The 23,774-nt window shown below is 37.9% G+C and overlaps 1 protein-coding gene across 1 annotated transcript in view; it reads left to right on the forward strand.

The window, feature by feature from the left end:
• The first annotated feature begins 11,210 nt into the window (after positions 1-11,210).
• Positions 11,211-23,774, forward strand: part of exoc3l2b (exocyst complex component 3-like 2b) — an 18,237-nt gene continuing 5,673 nt past the window's right edge. The window contains 5 exon segments of the mRNA XM_079609073.1: positions 11,211-11,693; positions 13,627-13,844; positions 22,774-23,429; positions 23,432-23,534; positions 23,537-23,685. Coding sequence (XP_079465199.1) covers positions 11,233-11,693; positions 13,627-13,844; positions 22,774-23,429; positions 23,432-23,534; positions 23,537-23,685 — 1,587 coding nt within the window. The 5' untranslated portion in view covers positions 11,211-11,232.

Raw genomic sequence — 23,774 nt, forward strand, 5'->3', positions numbered from 1 at the left:
CATTTTGTATCTATAATGATATGAAATTGAGCAAAAAGTAATTACGGGCTATTGCTTTTGGAATCCCTTTGTTAAAACTAAAACACTCAAGCTAATAAACACAGAAATAAATCATGCTTATATGTGACCCTGGACCACGAAACCAGTCATAAGTAGCACAGGTATATTTGTGGCAATTGTATGGGTCAAAATAATAAATGTTTCTTTTATGCCAAAAATCATTAGGATATTAAGTAAACATCATGTTCCATGAAGATATTTAGTAAATTTCCTACCGCAAATATATCAAATTTATTTTTTGTGTGTGGATGCAGCAATTTTTCATTTACCCATAAGGTTTTGTGGTCCAGGGTCACATATAGCCTGTTAAATCTTTGTGAAATAAAATAATATTAATATAATATTCAGCTAATTATTATTATTATTGTGTTTACTAAAGTACTTAATATGCCTATGTGTATAGCTTTATGGTTTTGCAACTTTAATATTCTACCTTTTGAATTTCACACATATAATCAAATTTAAATAATGGTGGATGTATGAGTTTGTGAAACATGTATTAGCTCCTTGAACCTTTTATTCAGGATAAATTATGATAAAAATATGGATAGATCTATCTGACATAAGATGTTTCTGCTATCCTGTCAAAAAGTTTATTGAGAGTGACAGCAGAGGGCAGCATTGAATCTGTTCATATCAAGAATCTATTTCGAGCAATTTTGGTTACACAAGCTATTGGTGTTATTATATAACACGGATGACTTACAAAACGTTTAAGATTAATAATCGAATAACGAATAGGCTAACTATAAACTCAGAAGAAGCTCTTATTCAGCTTTCATAAGAAAAACAGTCAATCATCAATAATGCTTAGTCCTATATTGAAAGATGGAAAAACATGAATGACGGGTTTAAACTCTGTACAAAGTTAACATTTTTGTATTGTTTGAATGTAAAACACATGGTATATCAGAAACATACCATGTCAACAGTGAGGCATGTCAACAAAGAGGAAGAGAAACATTGTTTTTCTTTTTTCTTTTAGATAAAGCTGTTTGAATTCTTTCAAGCAGCAAAAGTCATGCTTGTTCCCATGATGTAAACAACATAAATAGCATTCATTACCACAGTGGTGATCAAAGCCCTGTGTCTATAGATCCGTGGGTTTAATACAATGCCGAGTCTCGCTGTAAGAAAACAAACAAACTACCCCACGCAGAGACCATGCAGGTGCACTCATTGACCCTGGCACAGCAACCCAGCAAGTCTGCCCTGCTTATTTCAACCCACAGTTGGGAAAACACCTTCAGATGTGCTAGGCCTGTGAGCACGATTAGCATCAACAAACATGCTTCAGACAAAAGCCGAGCAGGACAGAGGAACCCTACTCACTCAGATCCACTTCCCTCACGCCATGCACAAGTACTGACCAATCATGTTAGTCATAAGCACACGTATCCATGCCAGTCAGTAAAGAATTCAACAGAAAAATACTGTACTGCATGCATCCACGATTCCCAGAGTAATTAGTGGAGTCATAGTGCCCATGATCCCAGAGGCCCAAGAGGTGGTGGGGGAAGCTCCGAGCTGGTGGAAAGGAAAGGGGATGGCCGGCTTCCTGAGGAAAAAGCATCGTCTTTTGCGCTCCAAAACAACTCAGGAAGTGACCATAGCTAGCCTCGGACTTCAGACGTGCATTCAGTTGGACAACAGCACATGTATAGTTAGTCACTCTCGAGTTGGACTCTTCCAGTTAATCCTGTCAAACGAACACACACATACATACACAGATACTAAACCTCTGGGGCACTGGGATGTCCCTGCTCTGAGACTTTTAGGGATTTACCATCGCTTCACTGCCAAACAAGGTAAGAGGAACGTTTTTTTCTGGTTTGACAGGGCTTTCAGACATTTGATTCGTTAAAAACTCCTCATATGACAAGTGCAGGAGTGTTTACAACTTTAGTAGTAGTAGTAGTAGTAGTAGTAGTAGTTTAGATGTCATTGGTTTCAGCTGTTCCACTGGGCAACGAAGGTTATTCTGATGTCTTGGTGAGCTGAGTGGATGTTATAGGTCTCATTGTCAGTGATATAACATTAATGTCATCAAGGCCAAGTATGTGAAGTCTCCACACTTTTTGTACACTTCTCGCATTAATACTCTCAAACAAAACTGGAAAGCCTTATTGATCTTTATAGTTGTGAAATATGACTTGATATATTTACCATGGTCTGTGTTGTGATGCTACAAAACCATGTGTTCGCACGTGCAGTTACTGATTCACTTTCTGTGGATATCACATCTCAAAACAATGGCCAGAAATCTAGTCATTGTAATCAGTTGGGTTTCAACCAGTTTCACTTCAGATTTGACTGATTATCAGGTGGCGACCCAACTGATACAAAAAAGAAAAAGAAAAAAACATTAAAATGTGTAAATGTTACCACAAACTGCATAAGCCCAACAATGTGCAAAATTTTGTGAAAAAAGATTTGCATTTATATGACACGGAAAAACAGAAGTGTGATTTGACTTGAATAACAAGTGAACCATTATTTAATTCTGGCTTATATTTTATTTGTTCTTTTGTTGTTCATTTTCGAGGATTTGTTATTTTTCTTGTTTCCGAGGGCATCTGCCTTATTTGAACAGTTTCTACCAATTCACAAATGAATGTGCCATATGAGCAGTGGTTCTCAACCAGGGACCCGGGGCCTAAGCAAACTTCCAGGGGGGGCTTAGTAAGTCTTGAAATTATTTCAGTTTAGTTATATTAACATCCTAATTCAAATGCTGGAAAACACTGAAAAATAAAGATGTACGACATTAAACTGACATATATTTGATTTTATTTATTTGTATTACATCAGAAGCAATAGAGGTACATATCAGCTTAGATTGGAGGGCCGTAGAGTGTCTAGGGGGTCATTGGAGTCAAACAGGAACCAAAAAGGAACCACTACCAAATAGTTTGATTGGACATGACCTTTGACACCAACAACAAAACTAACATTTTCTCCTTTTTTTTTTTTTTTGCTGATAAGACATTTGTTTTGATATAACTTACAAGTATATGGTAATTGCATTTTATTATTTAAATGTTTTTCATGTTTTTACATGATCTCCATGAACCTCTCAGAACAGAGCCAATTTGGGTAATTATTTGCTATGACTTTTCTGTGCATTTTCAATTTAAAAAAGCAGTCACATACGCATTCTTATCAAAATGAATCGTGAATTCATATAATACACAATCGACTTGTCATACTATGTCGAAAATGTACAATTAGTCTTATAAAGTGAGTGAAAACAACACCTGTACCAAGATGAGTAAACAAGACACTGCAGATGACAGAAAACACACGAACAGCGACGACACGACGACAACCATAAAACCCCAGGGAAAGACAAAGCCTTCCTCGCATGTTGAGTGACGTTTTTCCTCACAAACCTCTTAAATTAGCTTTAACCTGACCCCCCTCAATGTAAAAGGTTACACCTGTGTCGTCCATCCAGTCCATTCCCGCTTGCAGATGCCCACACTACAGCGAAACGGAATCAGGATGCTACCAGCTAAAACGGGCCCTATAAAGGATAACCCCCTGTTCCTCTGCTGGCATTCACCACACCGGAGTGTGTCAGTAAGGCTGCTCCTGATTGCTCGCTGCTGTTTTAGTGACATGAGATAGAGCCCTTCTCTCAGCACAGATCCAGAGGGCTTTTCCTGTGGTCCGTAAGGAGCACCGCTGCAGGATGCAGGCAGGCTATGATTGGACCATCCTCCGCTGACCCTTATCTCAGGTGCCAGCAAGAGGTTGCATAATAATGCTGACAAACAGGGATGTGAGCACACCACTTTGGGAGAGAAACCAAGAATGGTGTGCTTTACTGTAATGACAAGCAGCATTGAAAAGAAACTTTAAAAATGGGTGTAATCACATGAGATCCTCATTTTAACAAACACAAGGCTTTTGTGAAAACTACAGGTTATACTTTCGCATTTTTGTGATCCCAGCCACGGACAGTCGGATCGGCAGAGGTTTATTAACAGAACAGTTATTGTAAGGGTAGGTTTACCCTTGAGAATTTGATCTAACTTTTTAAACTACAATATGGTAAAAATGGCACACTATGGCAGCAACTTTCTTATGTACGCGCCAGCGTTTGCTTCATGTTGTTGGGCAGAACTGACAGAATCCTTCACTGGAAACCAAAAGTAACTCACTCCACTAAACATTTACTCTTTGAATTCTTGCACTCGGGAACAATACAAAAAAAGTTTACTAAGAGGTATTTGCTACTTTACCATGAAGATATTTGACTCTGGAAAGCGTATAGCAGACCATGCAACATGCAGCGCATTATGGGTGTTAAAGTTTTCCTATCTATTTACATATAATATGTTACACATATTTATAATAATCAAATTTTTACCATACATGACAAATAAATATCTGCCTATATATTTAGTAGTGTGATTTCCATGAAAATGCATAGTCCAAAAACCACAGAACCATTTTACAAGAATCAATCTGAAAAACAAATAAAATGTTTCTAAACTAAATCATGTCAAATCAAATGCGAGCCAGATTTTCCTATTGAAGAGCTTAGGCTGTTGGGAAATATTTGAAATATCGCCACGGTGAACCTCGTAGGCAGAGCAGGAGCAAAGGATGCACCAGCAAACACACACAACAATGACAAAGTTAATGTTATGCGGTACTATTTCCTGCTCCCCAAGCCAAGAATTCACCCCAGTTTGGAGCTTCTCTTTATACAGTCCCGCTTTATTCAGTGCTGGTCTTAGATGTGGCGCCAATTGTGGTTTCCTGATGCACTTTTTGCCCCGACAATCAACAGGAACAAGAAGGTGTTGTCCTTGTTCAGTTTCAACGAAAAGATATGGCATGAATCCTATAATTGATTATCCGGGAGGTCAAGGTGGACATGGGAAAGTGTGTCCGGAAGATATAGCTGCAAAAGGAAAAAAAGGGGATAAAATGCTTGAACCTTGAATGTAGCAATATGTACAACTTGTTATGCCCCCCATTTAGCCCATTTGCTCAGCCCAAGTGGTCAGTGCTCTTGTTTGTATGTTTATAACACAGATTGTTCATCTATGTGAAAAAAAGAGAGAGTTAAATATGCCAAGTTTTTGACCTCTGTGAAAGCCCCTGAGGCTCAAGGGAGGCGTGACACTCATGACAATCCTTTGTTTATGCAGCAGCGAAGAAGCTTTTCTGTACTGTTTATCATATTGTTGAAGAACACAGATTTCATAATACTTAGGAAAACAAGGGTTTGGAGAAGCTCACTCTTTCAGCATGCTTGCTTTCTTTTTCAGGTCTTGTTCAGTTGAAATGTGCCCCCATGACGCACTCCAGAGCAATTTATATTGTTCAGACAAAATTTATACGCATTTTTCTGACTTTCCTTTGGCACGTGTGCTGCCTGATTGTTTTGTGAAATATAAAAATGTTGAATTGGGGAAAAATGTATGAGGTCACAGGTCAATTTTAATGGCCCGTGACCCATTCAATAAGCCACATACCAATTTATGGTTTATCCGGGGTTTTTTTTTTTTTTTGTATTGTTTTTTAAATGAAGGATGTCCTGACAACATGAATACTAATGTTTTTACTGGTTATTATTTTACAGATTAGTGTGTGTGTGTGTGTGTGTGTGTGTGTGTGTGTGTGTGTGTGTGTGTGTGTGTGCGTGCGCGTGCGCGTGCGTGTGCGTGCGTGCGTGCGTGCGTGCGTGTGTGTGTGTGTGTGTGTGTGTGTGTGTGTGTGTGTGTGTGTGTGTGTGTGTGTGTGTGTGTGTGTGTGTGTGTGTGTGTGTGTGTGTGAGACCAAACGTCTCCACACGGATATAATACAAGTAAAATTTACTGGTATTACTATCCTTGTGTCCACACTAAATTATTGTAATAAAAAAGACTTGTGGCACACTGGTGAAATCCTTTTGGAGAACCTATAGGCACCTTTTTAAAGTTCTTAAAATATCCTTAAAATAATATTAATTATAATAATAATGTATTAATAATATATGTTTTTAATTAAATGTAATTTTATTCATATAAATCGAAATAGAATTTAATTCTAAAAATATTTCAATCAAATATATTTTATTTTATTTTATTTTATTTTTTTTCTATTTTATTTTATTTTTTTCTATTTTATTTTATTTTTTAGGAGGGGGAGTTATTAGACCTGCCCACAAACGAAAAGTAAAAGTCCTGACTGAGCAGCTCGTGTCATTTACTCTGAACGGTGGTGTTGACACACTATCACTCAAGTGGGACGTTCTTCGATTTGAATTGTTGTCACATCATTTCATTTAAATATTTTTAATTTTTAATTTTCTTCTGACATGAAGACCGACCGACATGGACTCCGTAAGTTTTTTTAAATTTCCCCTTTGTTATTATAAAGTGCTAAACTTCACTGGACCTTGTGTCATTTGTAATCATGTTAACCACTCTGAAGAATTTACCGTCACAATGCTACAATAACGCTGCCGTTTTTATTGTTCAAATCTATGCATTTGGTTATAGAACTGTTAAATGAATGAAATATTTGGATATTTTATTAATATATGTCTTAAAAAAGGGAGAATTAAAGGGAAATCAGGCTTAACGCCAATAAATATATTGTTTATTGATTTTTTTTTTTTACTCAGTTGTAAGTCCGTTTTTTTGAGTGAAACTAAACTTTTCCACATCTCTTGTTAGAGAAATTGAACTGAATGCAATGTCGATAGTTAGTGTCACAGCAGATACTGTCCTCTCTGTCCTTCTATTTAATCCTCATTTACACGTCTTTTTTTTGCAAACTCGTCACATGACCATGTAAAAAAAAAAAAAGCTGACTTAATAATTTTCCCTTCCTGCTTATTAAGTAAAATATTTATCCTTCCTGTTTTAAAAAAACGAAAGCTTCAATCCTCATTCACAGACAATCGTATAAGGTCATCTAACATTGTTCTCCTGGTGCACAGTTAAAGATTTACTCGCAAGTAAAAGATAATGTCCTGGAAAAGCACAAGCCTTTATAGCAGGGCATATTCCAATGTCAAGATGGTCGACTAAGATTTGACAGTGCTGGTTACGTCAATACAAGTAATCTGACCTTGTGGTACCCATATAATGCTTTGCTTGTTTTGAGTTCATCTGTAATATGGTGGTGATGAATGATGGTGTAAGGGACTCTTTTCAACACTTTCATCCTCAGTCGAATCTGTGGCTTCAGTGACGTGCAAACAAAAATCTATCTATCTATCTATCTATCTATCTATCTATCTATCTATCTATCTATCTATCTATCTATCTATCTATCTATCTATCTATCTATCTAAGCGACCTGTTTGAGATCACAAGCTTGCATTACCCCATGACTTTAGGAGCACTGAAACTTAACCTAAGGGAAAGTCATATGGAGGTTGTCTTCGCCTCTCTCCAACATTCCAGTGCTTTTCCTTTAACCAGAGCCTGAAACCCAAAGCTACAACAGAAGCAGTTCCTCTATCCGTCACATATTAAGACCAGTCCTCCCTCCGTTTCAGTGTAACTCATTGCCCATCCCTTCTAAGAGACAAGATGATAGACTTTGAACCTCACTGGCAATGCAGTCTGTGGTTCCGCATAATATTGAAATAGTAGGTGGTGCAGTTGATGAGGATTGTGGTGCGGATAGAGTGAGACTTAGCTGATGCATCTTATATAACAATATTTTGGTATTTTTGCATCCTCCAGAAGCCATCTTTGACACAAACCAAAATGTACAAAAACTATTATAGTTTTTCCTTTAAAAAAAACAAGATTTTTTTTCAGGAGAAAATATGCTACATTAAAAATCTGTTAATTGGTTAACTGCTACCTAGTCTCACGTAGCCTGACCTTCAGACTGACGGCACTAGGTTTGGACTCTATCACAGCTTTCATTGGTCAAGCACCGCCCAAGAGGGCATTTGACTGACATGTAACGCAAAATGTAACGTCGATGTCCCTACGATAACAGACCGGCGCGCATCTAATAAAATATTAATTCAAGAATGTTGTGCACGTTTACTGCAACAATGGAGCCTTGAACTTCACATACTTTTGAAAATCCTCAAAGTGCTCATTGTCACAGTTGTAAAAAACGATGGCTTTCTTCTTCCATGAGGGGGTTTGGCGTGACGACGGCTTTGTTTCCAGGCTGACCCGTTAAAGAACGCGTTTCTCCCGGACATCCTGTAGAATTCAACCAATCAAACGACAACCTCGAAACTCCATGTTTTTCCCATTTTGTGTATCATATGCATCAGATGTTCAACCAACAGTCCGTGGGCGTGAAGTCTGAGGCTGAGACTAACTGTGACCTAACCATATTGTATTATTATGCTTGTTATCAGTACAGTTTAAGGTAAAAAAAAAATGGTATACTGACATTATATCACTTCATGAAATACGGTTGTAAGTTAATATGCCCTGCCATCCTGTAATACCTCAAATGTGGCAATCACATCTGCTGGTTATTAACTAGATGTAACAGGATAGGCACAGTGATATAGCTCGTCTGTCTGATTTCTCCTTGACTTTATCCATTAAACTTGTTACGTAATGTCACTACCATTGGCTGTAATGCAGGGGGCCTGTCCCTTTTGTCCCATACCTGTATGAGACAGGAAGAGGAGTTGGTCTGGGAAAGCGGTAGTATGTTTTTTATATCTCACCCAATGATCTAACCCGACGTTCCATATTGGCTCCACTGTAAGGTTTATAATTAGAGCTGGAATTTCAGTGGAAATATTGAGAGAGGATGATCAGCAATAGAACTTCAATCGCTGAAGCCGTGAGACTTTTCAGTCGCTTTGTGTCTTAATAACTCATTAATTTAACGTGTTAATATCCTTCTGGTTCAAGCATAAATTAACACTGTTGTTAAGCAGTTGTGTAACTTACGTTCTCCTCCTCATTCACTCCATTTGCTATATGAAAGTGTCCTTCTTGTCTAATAATTACATCTCACTAGTCATTCAACAACCAAGAGACTGCCAAGTTAAAAAAGTTCAATTCTGTCATTATTTTCTCATTACAAAATACAGGTATGACTTTCTTTTTTCTGTGAAACACAAAAGAAAATATTTTTTGCACATAAAATGAAAGTTAATGATTTCCAATATTGGTGATCTGATCCCCATTGAACTTTATTACATGGACAAACAGTGTTGAAACATTCTTCGAAATACCTTGTCAGAGTATGTCAGAGTAAGACTTTCAGTGTATTACACACATCTTGCAATGTGGATAATCATAAAAGAATAAGCCCTGAATGGTGGGTGACCCATATGGAAAAATCATGCAGACATAATTATTTAAAAGAGGTAGGAAGCCACAAACAATAGACCCTCTCTAGGAATTTAAGGCTTGTTGGCTGTTACACACTGAAATTGGTCTCCAAGCTACTGTATAGAATGTGACTTTGATCTCAGAAACGTGTTTTAATAACCTTTTTCTTTTTTGTTTACTGTTGTTAAAATGGCAGAATGTAGTTTTTATCAAGAGGAAGCCAGGTAGACCGTTAACCCAAAGTTAATCATTCATGAAGTATTGGCCCCCTCATATGCGCACACACATACACACAACAAGGACACAAATTAGCAAACCGGATGTGATTCAGCGCTGTTCCTATCCCCTTTTGTCACCAGCCATAAATATCCAAGTGGGCTATTCTACCCAAGAAGCCTTTGAAAGAGGCAAACATGTTTTCTTGAAATAGACTCGGTTCATCAAGTTGAAGCCTCCTTGTGTTTATTTACATAAGATTTCGCATGTTCAGTCGTAACACAGAGTAATGGCATAATATAAAATGTCAGATGTTAAAGTTTTGGGGTGACTTGTCCTAACCAGAAGCTGTATGTGTTGTTATTGCATCCCTTTGAGTATAGGAATTTTTATTATTATTCTTGTGATATAGGCAGGCCCAACATCAAAAGTCCTCATAATAATTGTCTTCAAGATTAACCAAAGGGTGTGATTCAGATTCCGCCATCATAAAATAAGTAATCTTTCAAATAAAACTGTCAGATCTCTCTTATCTGTGTTGTTTAATGCTGTTTGTATTGCGGATATTGCTGAGTTGATGTTTAAAACTGCGAAAACATCAGTAAAATGAAAAGGGCTCAACAGGACATGGGTCAATGACAAATAAAGAAAAGAACAAATATTTTCGGGGCCACGATTTAACTAAATAAAAATGAAAGAGTACATTAGTATAACATGGCGACATTGTAATTATCACGAGGGAACGAATAAATAAACCGTGGCCATGAATTAATAAGTCGTGAGAACAAATTTTTTATGTGAGGGGCTCCGTATGCATGTGCTAAAAATATATATTTTTAAACCTTGAATGTGAGTGTCAGACTTAATCATTACTATATATGTATAAATAATATACAAATATGAAAAGTATTTTTAACAAATAATTTAAATTATTAATTCATAATATCTTTATATTTGGGGAGTTGCACCACAAGGTCACCTTGCACCTTGAAGTACTCCTCTCTGTGACATCATTTCCATGTTGGTTGTACCACATGGCTTTGATTTGGCAGAACAATTTTTTTTTTCAAATATTATTAAGTAGCTAAACAGTTTGTTAAAACAATTTTTGTGTTTTTTGAGGGAAATAATAATAACAAATAGCCAGACTAGTTTAAATTTTCTTTTCAAGAATTTAATTTTTAATTAGGCTTTTCTTCAGTTTTTTTCAGTTGTATCACCTTGACATTTTGACTGTATATCCCCCAAAGAAAGTGTCAAAACGAATTTAAATTCAGAACATAACAACATGCTTATCAAAGAAGAGGTATAAATCTTCCATTATATGTATAAAGTGCATTTTTACTGTAATTTTAAATTAATTAAAGTCACCACAGTGTCCACATTATCAGACACTACCTATTGAAATCTACAGTTTCACAAGATCCAGTCTCTCTATTTCTATGTGCATTTTACTATTTAATTTCGGCTGTATTGTATTGAAAGAACCAAGGAACTTTTTCATGAAAAAATGAAAGCTCATAGCAGCATGATGGATGAATGCCAGTGTACTGGCCTGTGTGGCAGTAATTTCCTGTTTGTAGAGGCATCTGTAATGGCTTACACACTTCATACTGGTAGTGGGGATTCTGATAGATAACTGTTTTATCTCTCTTCCAGCATATATCCTCCAAGCGCAACCATGCCAGTCCTTAAGAACCTCCCGTCTCGGCTGAAGGGAGGCAGATTTAGTGTGGATTTGGAGACTACACGTAGTGAGTTCATTCTCCGAAAAATGAGTCTTAACCACAATCCATTTGAGGAGCCTGGCTCAGATGAGGACTGGCCCAGAAGCAACGGAGGCTCACTCCTGGATGGGCGTGTGCCGCGGGACAGAAACCCGTTTGAGGATGAGGAAGGTGAAAATGAGGCTAATGAGGTGCGACGTGGAGGCTCGGGGAAGGGAAGCTCCATCAAAGGCACGCTGGAACGCATGAAGGGGGTCTCCCCCCTCAAGACCCTGGGCAAACTGGGCAAGAACTTGCGCATGTCTGCCAGGAGCAAGGGCAGGGAAACCCCCTCCCCACAGGGCTCTATAGGTTCAGCCTCACCCTTGGGGAGGAAGAAGAAAGGCAGACGGAGTTCAGAAGGGAGCTTGCTACGGTATGATGGGTAGGGATGGGAACTGCAAAGAATTAAACGGTTCCGGTTCCAATTCCTCTTAATGGAGTTTACCCAAAAATGAAAATTATCCTATGATTTACTCACCCTCAAGTCAAAGTGTATATGACTATCTTCTTTCAGACGAACACAATCCGAGTTATATTAAATAATATCATTGCTCTTCCAAGCTTTATAATAATTAGAAGTCCTAAAAAGTGAATCCATCCATCCATCATAAAAGTAATTCATACGGCTCCAGGGTGTTAAAAAAAGTCCTTCTGAAGTGATGTGATGTGTTTTTGTAAGAAAAATATCCATATTTTAAAACTTACTTTATAAACTAAAATAACTAGCTTCCGGCAGACAGCCTACGCAAGTCGACATACTCCAAAAGAGTAACCCCTGACGCGATGGAGTAGCGTAAGATAAGGTGAGAGTAGACACCTCTTGCGGTTTAAACCAATAGAGCTGGGCAATAATTTCAAGCTCCTTTTCAAAATCCTCCGACATTTATCTTTAAAAAAATCTCGTCTTAGACTTCTAATTCATGACGATAATTTTCATCTGTAGATTTGGTTGCAGACTTAAAGGGATAGTTCACTTTAAAATGAAAATTCTGTCATCATATACTCACCCTCAAGTTGTTTCAAACCTGTATGAATTTCTTTCTTCTGCTGAACACAAAGGAAGATATTCTGAAGAATGTCGGTAACCAAACAGTTAACTGGTCCCATTGATTTACATAGTAGGAAAAAAAAATACTATGGAAGTCAATAGGACCAGTTGTTCGGTTACCGACATTCTTCAGAATATCTTCCTTTGTGTTCAGCAGAAGAAATAAATTCATACAGGTTTGAAACAACTTGAGGGTGAGTATATAATGACAGAATTTTCATTTTAAAGTGAACTATCCCTTTAAGTATGTGCCGTTGAATAAATAGTGCAAGTAACACTGTATGTGTAATCTTCATCAGAATAATGCACATCCGATAATCATCAACGTAAAAGAATGTCATTTGGTTCCGGTTGCAGTTTGTTAATCATTGGTGGTATTTGCTTTTGTTGAAGCCATTAGCCTGCATTTAACTTATTTTTTAATAAGTTATTTTTTAATTCCTGGTGAGAAACTATTCCCCGCCCCCACTCCCATGAAGCATTGCGGATGATGTAATTGTTAGTCTCCCTATGCTCTCAAACTATATATTTGTGTATGTGTGATATTGATATTGCACACAAAAAAAAATCTAATATAATGTGTAGATATGTAACTACTGGTATATCTATTTCTTTAAAGCAATTCTATATTATATTTTATTTGGATTATGTCATTCGGAATGCATCATGGAATTGTAGTGCTTTCCCTCATTGAACCCATTAAGTACATATATATTTGACTTTTTGTCTGATTTTCAAATACTTTTTTGCTTTAAATAATTCAATTTGTAGCTAGTTGATTTGGTTGATAACTCAAAACTCTTTAACAAAGACATTTTGAAAATCCCTATAGGAAGAATGAATAAAAAGAAAACCTCCGGAACCAAGATGGCTGAAAATGAACATGCACTGTTGCACAAAAGAAAGAAATGAAGTGTGATAAACAGTTTAGGACTAATTCATGATTTATATGATGATTTATTGCCAAAGGGAGGTAGGAGTGTTTGGGAAACTCATTTGTAAACAATTATAATTTGTGTAGTTCCGTTTGTTGCCACTAGTAGAATAGACAGACTGTTCTAGACACATGCCTTTAAATCCATACTTTTCTAACTACACTATTAGTTTATGAAAGACTATTTTTGGTATTTTTGTGCCATTACAACAATTCTCAAACAGTTGAAGAGCATGATTCTAGCAACACCTTAGATGCAATGTGCTTTGGATAAAAGTGTCTGCAAAATCTAAATGTAACTAATCAACTTTCTTCTTCCTATAGAATGGCAGGGAAGTGTAAAGATCGCAAGGAGAGCTTGACCAATGGTGACCAATGCTCAGAAGCTGATTCTGACTCCACCAGTCGTCGACTCTCCTTCCTGAAGATGGTGGGCAAGGGCAAGATGAAGAGGGAGTCCATGCAGGACCACTCATCCCAGGGCCCCGAGGAAGAGCCAGTTGAGGAGGTGCCCGAGGTCAAACCCAGGGAGCCACTTTCAGGTAAACAGTCAACTAGTGAATCTGAAGCTGCATTTGTATAGCAGCACTCAGCAATAGACCCATATTCCTAAAAATAAAAGGACCAGATTTACCTGACCATTACAAATTTAATATACATTATAAAACTGTTTTTGTTCTATATGTGTTTCTCATTTTACACACATAAAATGTTTAGCAGTTTAGCTATTTATAACAGTTGTTTTGTAATTGTTTGTGTCAGTGCAATACAGTATTTCTGAATATTCAAATTTCTTATGAAGCATAATTATATTGCCCTTCTAGAAAATCTACAGGCAGTCATCAAAGACCGTGATACTGCTAAACATGGCATTATTTGCTAATTAATTCACCATTTAAACTATCGAACTATCTTTATTGCTTGTTCCCAAACGTTTAACCACAACTGTACCAGAGCTTGGCTGTTTAGCTTGACCTGCACGAGCATGGAACATGCTAAGTAGGAATTTGCACATGATTGCATGCTCAGGTTTCAGGCTTTTTACTGCAAGACCGTGAGAGATAAGGTTGAAAAACTGGCAGCAAATTGCAAGCTCTCTTTGTTCAAGAAAAAAAGCATAAAAGAATGGTAGTGAAGGATGAGAATGGATACCTTCAACCTAGCAATGCGGATTGCTAACGTCACAGGACTGGACTGTTTTGCAAACATATCTACAGTGTTAGTGATTGCTGGTGCATTTGTTGAACAGTCAACAGAGTTCATTGTGTGGTCAACCTAGAATTTAATTTCAGCTATGCTCATACACAATTGTGTGTCATTTTGAAGCAAGACTCTGATTAGCAGGTTCAGATGGTTTTGATTAGTGTTGGAACTCAATTTTGCAGAAAGATTGATAATCGGAGAACATGACTGTCAGAGCGGCATGCATTTAGCTGATTATCAAAGCTTTTTTTTGGAACTAATCGTTCCTACCCCATAGTAGGCCCCATTAAAAATCTGGTGTTATCACCATACGGGCTAGAGGGCTGTCAAATTTTTAATCCATCAGCCTCTTTACCTTGCGTAAATGCAGCATGGAACATGACAAAAGAGGAATCCGAGCAAAGGGGAACTGAATGTGCCCAACAGTGTCATGTTTGGTCATGTCTTTGCTTTGTTTCAGCAGGGGGGAAAGGGTTTCTTGCTGCTTTGCATGTCCCAGCTGACACAGCAAAAAATCACTTTTTATTTGTGTATTTAGCCACATTATGTTGACGGGAAACCTTCTGGTGACCTCCCGCAACAGTCATGTGGGTTTCCAAGTTATTAGTTTAGTAACTCTCAGCTATCAGCTGAGAAGAACACCAGACACTATACGATCCATCTGTAATTTGGTTGAAGAGCATTTTTGTTTACACATTGATTGGATGTCATATTAAATATACAAAATTCCAATGCTAAACCCATTTTTTTGTTTAGTATCTGTTTTTGTGATTCTTTCTTAAGTTTTCCAGAAAAGGTCTTCTGTATGAGCTTAAATAATAATTCCCATTTATTTTGCAGACGTAAGTGTTGTGACAAAAGAAAGCATTGCTTCATCCATGCAGCTGTCCTCAAGTGGCAGCACATTCCTGAGTGAATGATAATCAAGACTTTCAGGATTTAATTCAGAGTCCTTTTTAAGGATGTTATCAAACAGCTTCACAGTGATGCATTCAAATGGTATATGGAGCAAAAAAAAAAAGATTAAGGAAGTTATGCTTCAAATAATGTGTAATTCCATGCATGCCTCGGTTGCTACCCATGCAAGAAAAGCCAGAAAACTGAGTGAAGAACAGGGCGGCAATCCTGTTCATGGAGTGTGTCAACTGTCAATTGTCAACCAGATCAGATTTCACTTGTTGAGTAGGCAAAACATTTTGTATGCTTTTACTTCCTGTCTCATTGCTTTATATATATATATATACAGTACTGTGCAAAAGTCTTAGGCACGTTAGTATTTTTACCCCCCAAAAAATGGTTTTAACTAAGCCAGTTATTTATATCTTTTGCTGTAGTGTGTCAGATGGAAATATCAGTTTACATTTCCAAACATTGCTTTTTCCATTAATTGTAATAATCCAGTGATATTTTTAAATGCACAAGGAGTCTGACAACAGCCGGTGCTCCACACGGAGATCTGATCTCATCATCATAGAGTCTGTCTGGGGTTACATGAAGAAACAGACAAAACTGAGATAGACGAAATCCAGAAGAACTGCGGAAACATCTCCAAGACATTTGAAAAAACCTTCCTGCAAAGGTGGTCACACCAAATATGTATTTGATTTAGCTAGAATAGAAGTTAATTGATCAATCAAATCTATTTATGACATTATCTTTTAAGCATCCTCACTTTACAGGACTTTTACACAAATACCTAACGTTTTTCACAGTATTAGCTTTGCCGGAAGGTTTCTTCAATCGCTTTGGAGACGTTTCCGCAGTTCTTCTGGAGGATGATGAGATCAGTTCTCCATGTGCATTCAAAAACCTCTCTGGATTATTACAATAAATGGCAAAAGGAATGTTTGAAAATGTAAACTGATATTTCCTACTGACACACTACAGCAAAAGATTTAAATAACTGGCTTAAAACCATTTTTCGGAGTGCAAATACTAACGTGCCTAAGACTTTTGCACAGTACTGTAAATATTATTTATATTGATGCATTAAATTGAGGTCTTTATAATGTTTCAAAATATTTGTATTTCTAAATGCTGATCTTTTGAACAAAGAATGCTGGGGGAAAAAACGTCATGGTTTCCACAAAAATATTAAAGGGATAGTTCACCCAAAAATTCTGTGATTATTTACTCACCCTCATGTCGTTCCAAACCCATAATACTTTCAGAACACTTCAGATCTTCAGAACACAAATAAAGATATTTTTGTTGAAATCTGAGAGCTTTCTCATTGACCGCTACGTAACTACCACTTTGACGCTTCAAAAGTTCATAAATAGATCTTAAAACTAATCCATATGAATAAAGCGGTTTAGCCCAAATTTTTTCTGAAGAGACCCGATCGCATTATATGATGAACAGATTGAATTTAGGCTTTGATTTTTTTTTTTACATGCATGTTGATATTAAATCAAAGGAAGAACACACCAAATGCTAAATTCCGAGATTAAACTTAAACTTCAATGCAAAGTTTCCTTAACAAAAATGTTCTTTCTTTTTACAAAATACCATGCTTTCCAATTTTTCCCATTTTGTTTTGTCATAACAATATGAAGAAATTGTTCTTGGTACACAAAGCATGTTGCAACTAAACCTCACTGTTCAGAGAGCAAGGTCTTCGTTGCGGTTGGGTGGCTGGTATCTATCAGAACTGAATGCATTCAGTTGTCTTTGGGATTGGCAGAGTGTAAGAGGAAATCTGACTGAATTGATAAAGCAGCCATATAGAAGGGCGTTTACCCCTCATCCTAGTGAATGATTTCCAGACCTCACCAAACTACCCGCAACCTCGAACCATAAGCCATAACTACAGCTGAGAGCCATTCTGTCATGGCCGCCATGGAAACAGTATCTGAATGGAATCAATGCACTCCCGTTTATGATAGCAAATATTCCCGCATGCCAACTGGCAGAGTCACTCGTAAAAGGGAATAGCCAACACTTCCACCTTATCCAGCTATTGTCCAACACTTGGCAGGAAGATTTGTCCATGCATGTCAAAATAAACCAACAAGCATTAAGTGAGGGCAGGGTTCCACTTAGTGTAAGGTGGAGTACTCGTTTTCCAAATGGTCCAATTTAGGTTTGCTCTGTTGACGTTGGCCTTGTCTAAATTAATTAAGAAGGGAGTGGGACCATTCTGTCCTGAGAAGGGCTCATGTCATCATTTTGAATCCTGACCTAAGGTCTCCAGTGGCAGGCGAGGCCAGTTGTCACTTTGATAGCCACTTCATCTCACTCGGCTGGACGTTGAAACAAGATTTTAGCATGTGAAATTCCTTCTGGACAGGATTGGGCACAGGGGACGATACCGCCAAGTATTACTCGACCCATCTGCGCTTCTAAGGCAGAGGCAGGAAATACAATCGCCCCTTCACTTATTAAATATTTCACTTCTGGGGAAAATATGTCTACTCTGCACATGCTGAGCATTAAATGGGGGAAGTGAATGAATGAGAAAGGGAGTTTCAGTGGGCTGCTATTCCTCAAGTTCTTCGGTTTCTCGTGCTCCGGCTTGACAGGAGGATTTTGACTCTGAAACCCTTACAGAGGGTTCATGGAAAACGGTCCTGAACCTGTGGCACGACAGAGAACAGATCATATTCCATTACATTCCTAGAACTCAGGCTAATCTTTTCCTTGTAACGGCTGATTGGTCCTGCCGAGAGGTGTTGGTTGTGCAGGTGTGTTGGTGCAATGTTAGCAGATATCTTGCTTAGTCAGATCTATTCAGTTGAGTTGGTTGTCAGCCCCCACCCTTTAAAATCCCTGGCCAAAAGTAAATACCTTTACCTCCTCTTGGAAGTCGTGGTGGAGGTATATTTGTGTAGCATAGTGCCATATGTGCCCTTAAAAGGCAAAACTTCAATCCCTGTGGTTTTCATTAAGGAAGGGTGGTGACATGTCCATGCTTAAGTGAAGTATGCTCTACACACCATGAATTTAGTGCATGAGACTTTCTGGAAACAAAGAACTAGTGTTGTCCTCTCTGCACAGCTCAGCTCAGTTACTGGCATCGATCCGCATTTTAATAACTGTGGGATAAAAGCATGGCTTTTAACATCTGGACCATTGCTTGTCCAATATAAAAGTCCAAAACAAATACATATATACAGTTCTGTCATACAGTGTATATATATATATATATATATATATATATATATATATACCCTTGCTGAATAAAAAGCATTTATTTTTGCCCAACATTTTGAACAAGATGTAAGTTAAAGGGGTCATGACATGGGTTTTTTTATTTTTTATTATTATGTTCCCTTAGGTGCAATTATAGTATTACTATAGTTTTTTTTACAAAAAACTTTTAAAATGTAGTGATTTATGACCTTTTCCCACCCCGTTTCTCATCCTCTGATTCAAACAGTCTGTTTTGGGGGTGTTTCCCCTTTAAGAGTTCAGTGTTAACGCCCACTGTTATGATTGGCTAACGTCAGTGCCTATGCATAAATTATTAACGCCCCCAGCCAGAACATTTGCGGATTCAGCGTATTTAAAAAGTACTTTAAAGTTTTAAATACATTACTTACAGTTTGCGTTGTCGTTGTTGAGCCCAGAATAGTCGGCATGGACTTATCTTTGAGCAACAGTTTTCTGGCAAAGCCAGCATCATTTTGGGATTTGTTCTCAAAACAGTCATCCTTCAAATGTATAGAACAAACGCTTAAATTAACACTGCCGTGACTGGGACGTCCGCAAAAAATAAAGTGCATCCATTTTTCCCTGAAGTCTGGATCTTTCGGCAGCGTATTTAAAGATGTTGTTTGTCCACAGCCAGGAACAGCACATCTGCGTGGCATCGTAATTTCCCTGTACACAGACCAACTCGCTGTCCGTCGACTGAACACTTGTGAGGCGCGCGGGCGCGACAATGATACGAAATGAGCGTAGTTGTCTTGCGCTTAAAGCGTAGTTGTCTTGTGACGGAGGCGGTCATATGCAAACGCTGGTACGTCACTTCGTACCGTGACGTCACTTCTTACCATGGATCCAGAACGAGCTGTATTTAGAGCTTGATTAAATAAATGATTCGTTTATAATGGGGAGGACGTCTTAAGCTATGAAACTTGCAGGACGTTTTAATGACACAAAGACCTCTTATATACCAAAAGATCAAGGCAAATTTGGTTTCTCATGTCATGACCCCTTTAAAATATGCAAGTATTTACAAGTTCTTTATATAACGCATACTGTAAACACAACCTTGTTTTATAGTTAAAATGCTTGCAAAAGTCGTGAAGTTTGAAGGTTTTATGGGCCTTACAAACAGATTTATGCGCAAGTGTGGACGAACACTTCATTACCTGGAATGCCATAACCTGTTCAATTTCTTTGAAGTGCAGTTCAGTAAATTTCCATTCCTGTTATTTCAATTCCCATTCAACGTACAGTACTGTGTAGTGTGACCATTCATGCATTAAAAGGGAGCCAGTTTCTAAATTCTAACTTCTCAGACAGAAACTTGCAGGGTCAACTTTTACTTCCCCTAGGGTTGAACGTCAGTAGTCCCATCTCAAAGTCACTTAGATGATACAGTGACATGTCGTCCTTGGGTGGAGGACTTTTCACGTGGATGAGTTGCAGAGGAAGTGACTCTAATTTTTAACAGGCAGCACATTCATTTTTCCACCTTATCCCCTGTCTGCGTTGGCGATAAGCCCTTTGGCATTGTATTTTATATTTAGATCTCCTTCCAATGGACTGGCACTTTTGGGCTGTTATTATCCGAGACGGCTGAGAAGGATGTGGGGTCTATCATGGCATTACTGGACAGTCCATCCTCGATAGGGATAGGGACAGATGAGTCAGGCGCCAACCGAACACCCCCGCATCCTTCCCTCTAAGAAGAGGTCAGGAAGTCAGAGGAAATATATGGGCAACTCAGCACCGCAAAAGGTCCCTTACTGTCTGTTCAATGTTCTGAAGAGAAATTCAACAGCAGGGCCAATTATTTGCACAGCTGATTTGTGACATATCTTCACTTCATCTCAATAGATGCGTGTTGAGAATTGTCAGTAAGCAAGCTTAAAGGGTTAGTTCACCTAAAAAGGAAAATCCTGTCATCATTTACTCACCCTAATGTTGTTCAAACCTGTAAGACATTCATTCATCTTCGGAACACAGATGAAGATCTTTTTGATGAAATCTGAGAGCTTTGTCCCTCCGTTGACAGCTACGCAACTACCAATTTGACAATCCATCTGGATTGAGCGGTTTAGTCCAAATTTTCTGAAGAGCCGCAATCACTTCATATGAACAGATTGAATTTAGGCTTTTATTCACATTTAAACACTGATCAGCGAACAAAGACAGAAGCTCAACCGAACATGCTTGACGCCCAAGAACAAACCTCATTGGTTCTTGCAGAAGCTCAAACGTGCTGCTTAACACGAGAATGAACTTCATTGGTTCTCTCACATCAAGCGAACATGCTTGAGCTTCCGTTTACCACAACTGATGTGTGAGGTGATGAATGTTTATGAATAAAAGCCTAAATTCAGTCTGTTCATCATATAAAGCGATCGTGCCTGTTCAGAATATTTGAACTAAACTGTTCATTTCATATAGATTTTGTTTAGTTTTACGATCTCTTTATGAATCTTATGAATCTCAAATTCTGAAGTGGTAGTTGCATAGCTGTATATGGAGAATACAGAAATTTTATTTAAAAATATCTTTATTTGTGTTCTGAAGATGAACGAAAGTCTTGCGAGTTTGGAACTACATGAGGGTGAGTAACTGATTCAATTTTTGGGTGAACCTTTAATAGAAGAAAGTGTGAAAATGGACATCTCCACCTTTTACTCAAATATTATGAAAAACTTTAAATATTTTATAAAGATATTGCATAATTGTGTTTGGAGTCAAGTGTTTTATTTCTGATAATGTAATGAAACATGCCAAATTGTGTTGAAATAATTTTTGGTCTGACTGTCATACAAAGAAATTATGAACGCATTAAAAAAAACAAGAGAGAACCAATGAAATATTAATAACTAATTATGTTGTAATCAATGTATACTTTTCATGTGAGCTTGTTTTTTTTTCTATGCATTTTTTTGCATAGTAAAATAAAACCTGTTGCTGTAGTTTACCTTTTTTTGTCAGATAAATACCTCAACCAATTTTGTTTTGTTCTTATGTTCATATTTAATGTAAAATATTTTCCTCATATTTATCTTTTAGTGTCATTAAAAACAAATATTAGCTTTGTCCACTACTGTATGTTTGTGTGTGTGTATATATATATATATATAATTGTTAATTCAAATACAATTATTATTTAGAAAAAATATAATTACAAATATTTTTTAAATAAATATTTTAGTAAAATTATTAATATTATTATTCATATATTGTATATACCATAGAAGTTTGTCTGGTTAAGCTAAGAACTTTGGAACATTACACGCTGGTCACTTGCATCCGTAACACAATATGCTGGTGACCAGCTTTGAGTATGTGAACTTGTTGACTTGTGGACTGGTAAATGAAATGCTGTTCTTGAAGCCTCCCAAAACCTGTCTCCAGTGATCAGACCAATTTGTTAGACCATGTAAATGGGTTCATCCCAAAGGAAAGGAATGGAAATGATGAAGGATGGGTGTGAGCACTGACCTCAATGAGAGCCCGCCTGCTTCATCAAAGAAATGTTTTGGAATGTAAAAAAGTGCTGCTGCACATAAGAAACACAAGTGAGATCATTATAAACTATAGCCAGCAAAGTGCATTGGCAGTCCTTTTGACCATCTGGAAGATATACTGCATTTATGTTTTAGGTTTAATGGTATGAAATTTACTAATGGGGGAATTCTGAAGAACTGTATTGGATCTTCTGGCTGTTTTAGAGCGTTGGTTACTTCTCAGCCCTCATTGTTCACAACTATATTATAAGTCTCCATGACTTTTTTGTGGTTTAGTGGATAAGGACACTTTCTTCACTATAAAAAATATTGTGGAGCTTGGCTTATTTAGAACAACATATTTTCATAATAAAAATGAGATATTTTATTCATTCAGTTGTTCCCAGTTCTAGAAATCAGAAAATTTGACTACCTCATATAGCCAGGACAAATACGAATGGTGTTTTCTTGTAAAACACACACCAATAATCTTTGTTTTATTTACAACATCAAAATTATTATTATAAAGTCTATGGGTTTAGCAACAACATGAGGGTGACTAAACAATACAAATTTAGTATTCAGTCTCTGCTGTGTGACTAATGGATAACCTTATTTTCTGTTTTGTCAGTATTGGAGATCCTGCAGTTGGTGACAAAAAGAGATTTGTTTTTGGCTGACACTCACATTCTGGAGCTGGAGCAGGAGTGTAGGGAGGCCGAATCTCCTACGGCAGGGGGCACTGAGGATTTCACCAGCCCCAGCAGCAAAGACAGCAGTCGGCGCAAAGCCAAAGATGTGGAGCTGCTGTACGAGGCCCTGCAGAAAGAGTTGTGGGACGTGGTAAGGGATTCTCTGCGTTGCCCCACCGCCGGACCCAACCTGGGCCTGGTGGTGCAGGTGCTTCAGCAGGAGGAGCAAGCCGATCGGGACTGGGCTCAGAGCGAACGAGCCGCTCCAGGAGGCCCACGGCCGAGGGAGTTCAAGAAACGCTGGAGGGAGGCGGTAGTCGAGTTAGCTGATGCAAACTTACCCCAGCATGAAGAAGCTCGGGCAGGCGAGCTAGCAGCCTACCTGGATAAGCTTAGAGTTCGCATGGTGGAGGACCTCGGGGCGGCTCGGCGTAATGTGGTGTCTGTGTATCCGGTGGAATATGACTCCTTCCAAGTGTACACACACAGCTACCACCAGGCTGTTACCCGTCGTCTCCAGGCGATCACCAATGGAGATCTGCAGATCATTGACATATACTCTATGCTAGACTGGCTCTACAACATTTACAATAGGTAAACAGTAGTTTGACTAGATTAATGTCCTCAAAGGGATGGTTTCTTAAAACGATTTTAATGAATATTCAAAACACCAATTCTTATAAAATGAAACCAAATAGTGACCATGGGTTGTCCAGCTCCAAAAAAGTACTATAAAAGTGGTCCATATGACGTCTTCTGAAGCCATATTCAAATGTGATGTCAGGTTTGACGGCATCGGTTCTTGTGTGTCTTGCAAATGGGCAAAATGCAGCGAGTTTGAATATGCATACGTACAAATGATATTTGATGATTGAAGATTTATTTTGTGATTGACAACTCAAACTTCAAGCTGTTCCTCATACATACCTATCATATGACT

Source organism: Phoxinus phoxinus, assembly GCF_949152265.1.
Source record: "Phoxinus phoxinus genome assembly, chromosome: 4".
In the NCBI taxonomy this organism is placed as follows: Eukaryota; Metazoa; Chordata; class Actinopteri; order Cypriniformes; family Leuciscidae; genus Phoxinus; species Phoxinus phoxinus.